Source organism: Thalassophryne amazonica, chromosome 19 (genome assembly GCF_902500255.1).
Source record: "Thalassophryne amazonica chromosome 19, fThaAma1.1, whole genome shotgun sequence".
Taxonomy (NCBI): domain Eukaryota; kingdom Metazoa; phylum Chordata; class Actinopteri; order Batrachoidiformes; family Batrachoididae; genus Thalassophryne; species Thalassophryne amazonica.
Window position 1 is genome coordinate 38,130,031 of NC_047121.1, and position 12,068 is coordinate 38,142,098.

The 12,068-nt window shown below is 42.5% G+C and overlaps 1 protein-coding gene across 3 annotated transcripts in view; it reads left to right on the plus strand.

The window, feature by feature from the left end:
• sptb (spectrin, beta, erythrocytic) overlaps nucleotides 1-12,068 on the plus strand; it is a 118,692-nt gene that overhangs the window by 66,369 nt on the left and 40,255 nt on the right. For all 3 annotated transcript variants that reach the window (XM_034194863.1, XM_034194864.1, XM_034194865.1), the window contains 3 exons: nucleotides 3,868-4,092; nucleotides 4,504-4,593; nucleotides 11,452-11,742. In XM_034194863.1, coding sequence (XP_034050754.1) covers nucleotides 3,868-4,092; nucleotides 4,504-4,593; nucleotides 11,452-11,742 — 606 coding nt within the window. The remainder of the gene's footprint in view (nucleotides 1-3,867; nucleotides 4,093-4,503; nucleotides 4,594-11,451; nucleotides 11,743-12,068) is intronic.

Genomic DNA, 12,068 nt, shown 5'->3' on the forward strand with positions numbered 1-12,068 from the left:
CTGGTTTCGAAAGCTCCTTAGAATGCATTGATGAATGCAGCATACATTTTCCTTGGTCTTTGAGACGCCTGGGATGATCTTACGGGGTCATTACGTTGCTAGATTGAGATGTTTGCAAATGTCAATACTTTTGCAGGAGGATGAAGGTCCAGAGTACTGAATTTCGATACTTTGTGGCACTGCTGAAAATGCTCCAGTTCTGTTAAAAATCAAGAAATAACTTGTCATTCAGTTGCAAATGTCAATATTAAGTCCTAATTCTCAGAGTCTGTGAGCCAGTATAATATATATCATGTTTGGCATGTTCATACACTGTACTGTGACAGACTGGCATCCTGTCCAGGGTGTACCCTGCCTCACGCCCCATGACTGCTGTGTTAGGCTCCAGCCCCCCGTTACTGTTAACTGGAGTAAGAAGGTATATAAAATGGATGGATGGCTCTACATTGGTCTAAAAATGCTGTGATTGGCTGTATAACGTAGCGTTACACAGAGATGTGATAGTTACAAGGAAAAACATGAAACTCTGGAACTTGGTTCACAAACTGCACTGGTTAGAATAGAATAGGCTTTATTGTTATTGTACAAGTGATACAACGAAATTGCAGGAGACTCATCACAGTGGCATAGCAACACACACACATACCCATCGCGCAAACACACATACATGTAATGACACACACACACACACATAATACAATAATAACAATCACAATAAATAATACAGCCTTAAGTGTCAAATGCATGATTAGACATAGTAAAACTAATAGGTTAAAAAAAAACATTATTGCACAGTCCCTATTCTATATTGTCCCAAAGTTGTCAGTGTGGTTGTAATTTGTTTAAATGTTGTATGGCTCTGGGGTAAAAACTGTTCAAAAGTCTGTTTGTGTGTGTCTTTATGGCTCTGTACCGCCTGCCTGAGGGCATAAGGTTGAATATTTTGTGTCCAGGATGTGAAGAGTCTTTCAAAATGTTTTTGGCTCTGGAAAGGTATCGAGCACCTGCGACTTCTTCCAGAGAGGGAAGAGGACAGCCAATAATCTTTTGTGCTGTTTCCACCATCCTTTGTAGAGTCCTTCTTTCTGCTGCTGTGCAAGCTGCATACCAGACTGTGACTCCGTAGGTCAGCATGTTCTCGATGACAGCGTGGTAGAAGGACTCCATTACTGCTCTTCTGAGATGATGTTTCCTTAGGATTCTGAGAAAGTGAAGGCGTTGGGATGCCTTCTTGATTAGATCAGTTGTGTGCACTGTCCAGGAGAGTGTGTTTGTGATGTGTATACCCAGAAATTTATAGCTCTGAGTCACCTTTTATGAAGAGGAGCGGGTAATCGATCCTGTTCTTCCTGAAGTCTATTATCAGTTCTTTTGTTTTGTTTATGTTCAAGTTGAGGTAGTTCGCAGAGCACCACATTATCAGACTTTGGACTTCCTTGCGATATGCTGTCTCATCCCCCCCGAGATGAGGCCAATGACAGTGGTATCGTCTGCAAACTTAATTATTGTGTTGGCTGTGGAAGCAGATGTGCAGTCAAATGTATATAGGGAATACAGCCGAGGGCTTAGCACACAGCCTTGAGGGCAGCCCGTGCTGAGAGTTAGTGAGGAGGAGAAATGAGAACCAAGTTTAACAAACTTGTTACAGTGTGTAAGGAAGTCCAGGATCCAGGAGCAGACATGTGAAGAGAAGCCAAGATGGAGAAGTTTCCTGATAAGAATGTCCAAAATGATGGTATTGAATGCTGAGCTATAATCAATGAACAGCATCCGGGCATACGTGTGACTTCGTTCCAGGTGCTGTAAAACTGTGTAAACGGCTGTATTTATGGCATCCTAGGTGGATCTGTTTCATCTATATGCAAACTGATGGTTATCAAATGATGGAGGGAGGTTGGCGTTTATATGCTGTGCTATCAGTCTCTCTAGGCATTTAGTGACCACGGGTGTGAGGGCAACAGGTCTATAATCATTCAAGTTCTTTATGTTGTGTTTTTTGGGTACTGGAATGATTGTAGCTGTTTTAAGACAGGAGGGGACTGTGGCACTGGCAAGGGACAAGTTGAAAATGTTTGTACAAACCTTTGCTAGTTCGTAGCTACAGGCTTTCAAGACCTTCCCAGGTACACCATCTGGGCCTGTGGCTTTCCTTGGGTTGACAGCTCTGAACACACTCCTCACTTCATGTTCCTGAACAATCATAACCCTTGAGTCCGTAACAGGGATGTTTATGTGTGAGGGTAGAGAAGTTGCCTCAAACCTTGAGAAGAAGCAGTTCAGCTTCTCTGCCAGCGAGGCACTGCTCTCAGAGATGGTGGCAGTATTTCCCTCATATTTGGTAATTCCTTTCAGTTCATGCCTGTCTTGCATTGTTATTCCTGACGCTCTCCTCAATCTTCTTTGAGTGCGTCCGTTTCGCCTTCCTGACGCCTTGTCTTAAGTTTGCCCTCACGCAGCTATATAAGGCCCGGTCTCTTGACTTGAAGGCCCCATCACAAGCTCGTATGAGCATGGAGACCTCCTTTGTAATCCATGCTTTCTGGTTTGAAAAGGTTCAAGAGGTCCAGCAGGGATCTCGGTTTTATGCCTACTTTTACAGTGTTATTTACTTCAATTATGTTAACAGATGTTCAAGTTGTGGTAATAAATAGGTTTGTTTGTTGATGCGGAGTGTAAAAATGCTCAGGTCCTGAAATGTAAAGGTTGAAACAGACAACTTATATTTTCTTATGCTATGAAACTACTTGGCATGTACCTTGCAGTAAAAAACAAACATCCTGCAAACTATTGTTATTGAAAAAAGTATAATTGAGGAGCCGGTATTAAAGTCAGGGTACAAGCACTGGTACCTTTATGAAACATTTTGGGACAGTAACCATCCCTGGTTGTGACGCTTCCGGCCTTATTGTGTGGTTGAGTAACCTAAGGTGAGAACTGATGTCTTTGGTACTTCGATTCCTTGATTGATCGTTGGGTACCATTGGAAAGACTTGACTAAGAGGAGGAGTACAACTTACATCGTGAGGGAACTTCAGCTGCGGCATTTTGACCATATGACGCGTTTCTCTGTGCACAATCTAGCACGCAGGTGCCTCAGTATTGAGAAACCCACGAGCTGGAGAAGGTCAAGGGAACACCCGAGTTTGACCTGGCTGCAGCAGATAGATGGTTATTTTCAAGAGGTGGGGAAGGACTGGTTGTCTGCCCGGGTGGCTGTCATCAAGAACCCAAGAAGGTTCCCGTAATGTGGTGGCTACAGCACCAGTGCTTCCCCGCCAAACCTGACATGACCAGTGTATGCTGGGGTACTCTCCGTCCCTCCGTGATCTCTATTAGGATAAGCAGTAGGAAATCGATGAACTCTATGGTCCATTCTTAAACCAGAGAGTCCCCAAATTTGGGGACTTGCCCCGTTTTGGAACATTTGAACGCTCATAACTAACCAGTGCTGACACCAACATACACTTATTATACATCAAAATGTCAAGCAAGTCTCCTCTACAAAAGTATCCACTTCAATCATATATCAACTAACCACAGCTGAAACGCCAAGCAAATAAAGACATAAATCAAAATTCATTTTTTTGGGCAAAAAACCTCATTTACGCCTACTTTCAATTTTTTTGCATCCACAACATTCCCTAGGACCTGTCTTTTAGCTGATCCAAAGTTTTGCATTTTTGACCTTGTACAAGCTGAGAAATCAATCATAATGTATGGGTATGTGATTTTAGTGAAATAGGCTCGAGGGCTTAAGCGTTAAAATCGTGAGACAAACTGATTTAGAGGAGATCAGCCCTGCTCTACCTTCTAATTAAAGAGGACGACTATCCATCCATTAACTCTAATCTCATGTCTCTGCACTAGATTACAGAGAACCAGGTACGTGACCGCGCTCGGGAGCTGGACGAGCTCCAGGAGGCAGTCAGGAAGCACGGCGGCTGCAGGGAGGACCAGCCGGAGCTGGAGGCTGAGCAGCAGGCCGTGCAGATGGAGTTCCAGCAGCTCCTCACACCGCTGGACCGCCGGAAGAGCAAGTTGGAGGCCGCCAAGGCCATCCATCAGTACTACAGAGACCTGGCTGATGAGCTGGTAAGATCCAATTTTGAGCGCTGAACATCAGAGGTGTTCATTCCACAAATTGGTTGTCAATTAATTTAGAAATGAACTTTTCAGTTCTTTCGCCCAGGATTCATCCCACACACTAGCTGGGAAATTCACTCATATTCACCCAGATGAATCTGAGTAAAAGCTTTAATCCCTTATTGGTTTCAGAGCTGAAATCCATTCCGCTCATGTGGAGACGGCTTAGCGAAGTTTTTTTTTAATATTTTAGATATTGGTGGCAGAGTGCAAAGGGGAATTTAGCAGACTGAAGATGATCCCAGCTTTATTTTTTATTTTTCACTCAGTGCACATCTGAAATCTGTAAAACTATTTTCTCAGCATTGTTTCTTTTTCTTCATTGTCTCTTTTTGCTTTATGTTTTAAATTTAATGGTAGCTTTGGATTGAGGAGAGGATGCCTCTCGCAACATCACAAGAGCACGGTCACAATCTTCAAACTGTGCAGATGTTGCTGAAGAAGAATCAGGTAAGAATCACAGCCTTAATGTAACACAATGTTAAAATAATGAGAAAAAAATCATCTAAATGACAAAAGAAAAACAAAGCCTCCCTGCCAGCTGGAGTGTGTTTTAGTGTAATTATGTTATAAGATGAACAGTTTAGTTTGGTGTGAATAGTTGCACATGTATCACTAGTGTTATTATTTATGGTTTACTTATCTTTATGCCCAGACACATTTTGGCACATGAGGGAGCAGTTTTCTGTCCTGTGAGTCAGTTTGTGTGTGAACAGCATAATTCAACATAAGTGTTTTAATGTGATTTGTACTCAACCTTGATCTGTGACCTTGACTTTGAAATGAATTTTTTTCAACCTGAAATCACTCTTTGGCTGACTCTCAAACATTATTACTACTGATATCACTTGTGCATCTGTTTTCTATATCCCCTTACTACAATTAAGGGTTGGGGGGGGGGGGGGGTCATAGGGCAGTCATAGGGCTTGAGGCATGATGCATCCTGGACAGGACCCCAGTCTGTCGCAGGGCCGCTACTACTACTATTTATTTATTTATTATTTATTTTTTAATTTTTTTAATCCAGGTTACAGGTCAAGGTCAGTTTTTTGGCCCAATTGAAGCTATTTAGAATGATTATTCTGATTAGTTGGTTATAGATACACTTAGGTTACCATTAATCAATAATATGAAGAAATGCATCATCTTTGTATTGGTCACATGACTTTTGACCTTGGCCTGTGATCTTGAAAGGTCAAAATAATTTATATAAAAAATAAGAAATTTTTACATGTGAGAAGGTGGGTCGATGATCGAATGAAATGATGAATGAGGTTGTTTATTATTTAATTACATTTTAGAATTTCGAATTATGTAAATTGTAGAATTATGAATTATGTAATTTGTAGAAAGGCCCAACCAGGAACAAGAGTTGTGAATTAGTTGAAGCTATAAACTCTTTGTGCATCACATCAGTTGCAGATATTGCTCGATCTATGTTGACTGCATTGTCCCTGTCAAATAAACAAATAAATGAAATGAAATAATAATACGACTCAACTCAAATAATAAGACTCAACAAGCTCATCATGAGAGCTGGCTCTGAACTGGGAGTTGAGCTGGTGTCTGTGGAGGATGCTGAGGAAACTGCTCAGCATCCGGGAAACACCTCCCACCCCCTGCATGCCACACTGATGTCCTGTCAGAGCACCTTCAGACATAGACTGAGACCACAGAGGTGGTACTATATAATTCCTCCTCCTTCTGCACAATGAATACATAACAGACAGAGTTATTTGGTTACTCAGAGTTTCTTCCAGTTCTTTCAGATGTCTTCCAGTTATTTCATATAAATTTGTTGTAATTATTGTAAAAAAAAAAAAAACATTGTTCACTGTTTACTGTTTACTCTGGCAAAACTAATTTCCTTCAGGATAAATAAAGTTGATCTAATCTTAATTTAGAATGGCTATTTCAAGGAACTGGATACAGCGATACCACATTTCTATTGGTCACATTAAAGCTTGACTTTGGGTAACCTTGAAAGATCAAACTCATGGATACAAATGCTTAACCCAAACACTTAGGAGCAGCTAAGAATTTAACACAGTGGCAGTATTGACTTTTCATCAAAAATAAAGCGGTTTGGTTGATTTATTTTAGCAGAATTGATCAAATGTCACAGAGAACCATGTATTCTGTTATTACTGAAACAGAAATAATTAATTTGCATGAATCTGTCTGAAACATGAGGTACTCTTGTTTAATATGTTTTTTTATTTCTGCTTTTGTATAGTATTTCAGAGTGCACTGTGCAGGTAATTCAGCCACAATGCAAGTTTGATCAAACCAAGTTTAAAATATCCAAATATTCCTATTCCAACAAAAATAAAAGGAGTGAATTTTTTTTTTAAAGAAATCAAATCAAATAATCATAAAAACTAAGCAATACAACAACTTGATTTGTAGTTATGCTGCCTGAGACATGACAACACAAACTGCTCATAATCAGCTAATAATAAAATGACAGATACTTTCTTCTATAAATAAATCATGTATTTTTAAAGGTGAAAAGTGTTCAAACATTTTAATAATTTATTTATACTTTGTAAAGTTTTCATTTCATTAAAACATTTGCTCTGTACTTATGTAATCTTGCTTTTGCATGAACATGTTCCAGTTTGAAAAAGTCATATCATATATGCAAAATAAAGAAGGAAAGACTGTTTTCGTTGTTAATCACAGTAAAAAAAAATGACTCATTGGATGAACTCAATTAAATTATGTGCAGGATTTCCATCTAATAAATATATGTAGCCCCAACTCAAAAAAGTACATCCATGCAAGATAATTTAATTTAATTTAGTTGGAAATACATATATTTATTAAATGGAAATCCAATCCAATGAATCAGTTTTTTGAGTGCAATAATTTGATGCCTCATTGGAATTTATCATAAAATTCACTTACGAGGTCTGGCCAAAAGTATCGGACCTTTTTATTTTTTGCAAAAACCATATGGATTTGAATCACGTGTGATTGCATCAGCCAAGCTTGAACCTTCGTGCTCATACGTGAGTTTTTTCACGCCTGTCGGTTGCGTCATTCGCCTGTGAGCAGGCTTTGTGTGAGCAGTGGTCTACCCCTCTCGTCGGATTTTTATTGCAAATAAATGTCTGAACGATTTGGAGCTTTGCTGCATCAAATTTTTCCAGAAACTGTGAGAGACCTCCAGCTGGACACCATACGGAAAATTTAGATGGCTTTCAGTGACGATTTTATGGGGATTACACAGATTAAGGAGTGCTCCAGCCGGTTTAAAGACCGCCCACAGCGTCTGAGAGCATGACGCGCTCGACAAGCTCAAACCCCGCTTAAACAACCAGATCATTTCCAACGTGAAGGCTTTGTTGATCCGGGACGTTGTCTAACTTTCACAAAAAAGGCATAAGGCGTGGACATCAGCACTTTTTCGGCACATTCTACTGTTACAGGAGTTTTTTTCATGGAAAGAGAAGCGGAGGATTGCGCCACTGTGCCGCTCATGGCGCGGGACAAAACCACCTCCGTGTTGGTCTCACAGGACGGCTTTCAGGTGGCTTTCAGACAGCTGTTGGTTGCTTTTCAGTCGTGTGAGTATCTGAGAAGTTGTGCATGAGCTGGACATGCCCCAACATGTCCTGTGAGGCTTCATCACGGCGGAGCTTTGCGTCATGCGTTCCTCTGCACATCTGTCTCAGTGTGCCGAAAAAGTGCTGATGTCCACGTCTTCCGCAATTCCTGTGCTAGTCAGACGACATACCGGATCAAGACAGCATCCAGTTTAGAAACGAACGGCACATTCCACTGTTACAGGAGTTTTTGTCATGGAAAGAAGAACCGAGGAACTCCGCGCATCGCGGCGGAGCCGCATGGTGCAAAGCAACGCCGTGATGAAGCCTCACAGGACATGTTGGGGCATGTCCAGCTCATGCACAATTTCTCAGATACTCACACGACTGAAAAGCCACCTGAAAGCCGTCCTGTGAGACCAACACAGAGGTGGTTTTGTCCTGCGGCATGAGTGGCATGGTGGCGCATCCCTCCGCTTCTCTTTCCATGAAAAAAAACTCCTGTAACAGTAGAATGTGCCAAAAAAGTGCTGATGTCCACAACTTCTACCTTTTTGTGAAAGTTAGACGATGTCCCGGATCAACAAAGCCTTCACGTTGGAAATTATCTGGTTGTTTGAGCGGGGTTTGAGTCTGTCGATTGACGCTCGGAGCGCGCCGTGCTCTCAGACGCTGTGGGCGGTCTTTAAACCGGCTGGAGCACTCCTTAATCTGTGTAATCCCCATAAAATCGTCGCTGAAAGCCATCTAAATTTTCCGAATGGTGTCCAGCTGGAGGTCTCTCTCAGTTTCTGGAAAAATTTGATGCAGCAAAGCTCCAAATCGTTCAGACTTTTATTCGCAATAAAAATCCAACGAGAGGGGTGGACCACTGCTCACACAAAGCCTGCTCACAGGCGAATGACGCAACTGACAGGCGTGAAAAAACTCATGCATGCGCATGAAGGTTCAAGCTTGGCTGATGCAATCACACGTGATTCAAATCCATATGGTTTTTGAAAAAATAAAAAGGTCCAATACTTTTTGGACAGACCTCGTATTCTATGCAGAGTTATTCTTGGGGAATGTTGGTATTTATTCATACCGACCATCAAGTGAGGCCGAAGCTGGCTTTTAATGCCTAGTGGCGCTGTGACATATTTTGTTTTTATGTGCTGTTTTTGTTAAGGTTGAGGACCGGGTTTGGATGTTTGACCCAAATGCAGGAGCAGTAAGGCAGAAAGAGTGAAATAAACAAGAGTTTATTGAACAAAACGGGGACTGCACAGTGGAAGGACAAGAACCAAGAGGATCTGACCACGAGGACTTGACTGACGGGACAGACAGGATAGACGAAGGGAACCTGACTGTCGGGACAGACAGGGCAACAGGACAAGGACGGGAACCATGGGGACCTGACCGACGGGACAGACAGGTCAGACAGGACAGGGACCAGGTACTAGCAGGGAAACAGGGACCAGCCTGCGGAGCTACTGGGACTGGAAGAACTGCAGGGGAGAACGAGAGAGCAGGTGAGATTGTGCAAGGGCATTTGGGCACACATCTAGAAATAAAAATCAAAACTAAACTCAAATAGTTCATTTTGGGTTCCAGTTCAAATCAATGTTCAGTTCATTCAGGATCTCACTTCAGGATCAAAGTCTCACTTCATACAGGAGTTCAGTTCAGATCACAGTTCATTTCATTCAGGAGTTCAGATCAAAGTTCAGGATCAAAGTTCTTGTTCGTTCAGGATTTCAGTTCTATATGACACACCCCAAAGGTGTGCACATGTGGCAGACAGATGGACTCAGATGACAGCTCCAGGTGCCAGGCTCAGAAACGTGCAGCAATACAGTGAGTTCAGAAAACCACAGCTACATTCAATGAATAACTGAGCCACTGCGTGCAGACCCACTCCAGACTGATAGTAGATCTAATCACTGATGATACAAAATAACTTAGCAGTTAAGCCAGCTGAGAAACTAGATACTGTGCACATAGTTACTGAACAGCACGGACGCACGAACTCTGGGAACTGAATTACAGCTGATTAAGCTGAACCCCGGGGAGAGAAACAGACTCAGAGAACTGAATAACAGCTGATCACGAAGCAGCGCGGAGAAGAATGGATGCTGACAAATTAACAGCTGATTAGTGTGAAGCTCCACGTGTGATGACACACCAGGCGAAAAACAGAATGCATCAGGGTTAAAGCAAGAGGCATGCAGGTGAGACCGTGGAAAAATACGAATGATAATTTAACATTACAAACCTAAAATCTCACAAAGAAATACATGGATGGTTATGTCTGAAATAGAAAACTCACAGAGGAAATAAAATACAGCTGATTGAGCCTGGAGGCTTGTAAAAGGAAAAACCCAACTGATTCCGTTCAGGGAATGGAAGCTCAACTCGAACAGGTTGCATTCTAAGCTTGGGACATCTCGATAGGAAAAAACACAACACGGTACACACTGAGCCTGGAAGCAACTGCAGGGAAAAACACAATAATTTACATTCATGAGCCTGGAAGGTCACAGCAGAAAAGTAACGACGGAACGTGCGGAGCGCCGAGGCTCCCCGTGGAGAGATAACAGCAGGTACATACTAAGCCCGGAGACTCACTGTGGAAAAACATAAGAAGTGGCATTAGCTCCAATATAACGGCGAGAGACACCAAACCAAGGACACTTAGACAAACATTAGATCAGGTTACCGACTGAGTGCGCTGTCAGAGCACAGCTGGGAACCGGTGGCAACCCGGAGGTAATTAGAGGTAAGCAGAGATTCTGTCCCTGAACCAACGGAGGATCCGAGGTTAAATCTGGAATGTGACGAGACGAGATGACCATCAGCTGTAGACACCCACTCGGGAATGCTGATCAGTCATGAGACGCTGCTCTAACAACGCCACATGCTGTCTTGACAGATGGGGTGGAGTCCTGACGTAAAGACCCCGCTCAAACAGCTCCCACGTGCAGTTTGACAGTTGGGAGATGAGCCCATGACATCACCAGCAGCTGATGCATCGAGCGAAACAGCAAAAGTGCCACAGCAGCTTCACCTAGAAACATAGAGACAGAGCAGGGACCCAGACAGAACCAGGGGCGAACCCCAACATTTTTAACTTTATTGTATGTGTTTTGTATGCTTAAAATGGCAGGGGGTCAAGAGAGCCCTGGATGGGGCTGAAAGGTTTTAGCCATGCTAATGCTCCCATTTTACTGAAAAAAGTCTGAAGGACCTAAAAAACATGGTGAGATGGTGAGGAGCTTCGCTCATTAATGTTGGCTCATTAATGTTTTTGTAAATTACATTGATCATTCAATAAATCTAACGATCTTGAGAATACAGAAGTTTCTGTTCTTGATATTCTACTTAGCAATGATATTTTCATGAATACCTTTAATAAACCCATATGTATGTACCATTAAAGCCTACAATAGTTTATCATTAACAAATCATATCAGTCTATTTAAAGCAAGCAATTTTGAACTATGGTGTATCTCATACAATCGACACAATATATTTACATCAACCTACGTTCGGTTCAAGGCTTAGCCTTAGTTATATTATTAAAAATGATGGCACGAGTTGGGAGGAAATGCGTGAACTCTTTTTAGCAGTTGGGTTGAGTAATGACTGACTCCTTCTGAGGCCTTTGCAGTTCTATGGTCCAGTTAACTTGTCAGAAGGAGTTAACTGCTAATTGGACACCATGGTGGTACCGCTGTGGCTGAGCAACATGCTCACGATCCTGTTTACTGTCCATCAGTCGCTGCAGAGAGAGATCGAAGGTCACCAGCCTCGTATCGAAGAAATGCTCAATCGAGGATGGAGGATGGGGACTGCTGCCAGCACCGGGGGCAAACCGGAGGCAGGGCAGATCATGGAGCAGCTACGCGATCTGGAGGAGGCGTGGGCCAGGCTGCAGGATGAGATGGTCAAACGCCGGGACAGATTGAACGGCTCCAACTTGGCCCAGCAGTACTACAACGATGCAGATGAGGCAGAGGCCTGGATCGGGGAGCAGGAGCTCTACATGATCGCTGATGAAAAGGCCAAGGTGAGAAACGGAGCTGAGGAGCTCAGCCAAGTGGTTGAAGATGTATTTAATTCAAAACAAGGCGTGTCGTGTTGTGCAAACAAGTGGAGCTGCATGCATTAACATGATTACATGCTTCATTTTTGTTTCTTCAATTGAGGCGACACATTTTTTTCTTTGATGTGTACTCCTCAAAATCATCTCAACTCAACTCAACTTTTTTTTTTATATAGCGCCAAATCACAACAAACAGTTGCCCCAAGGCGCTCTATATTGTAAGGCAAGGCCATACAATAATTATGAAAAACCCCAACGGTCAAAACGACCCCCTATGAGCAAGCACTTGG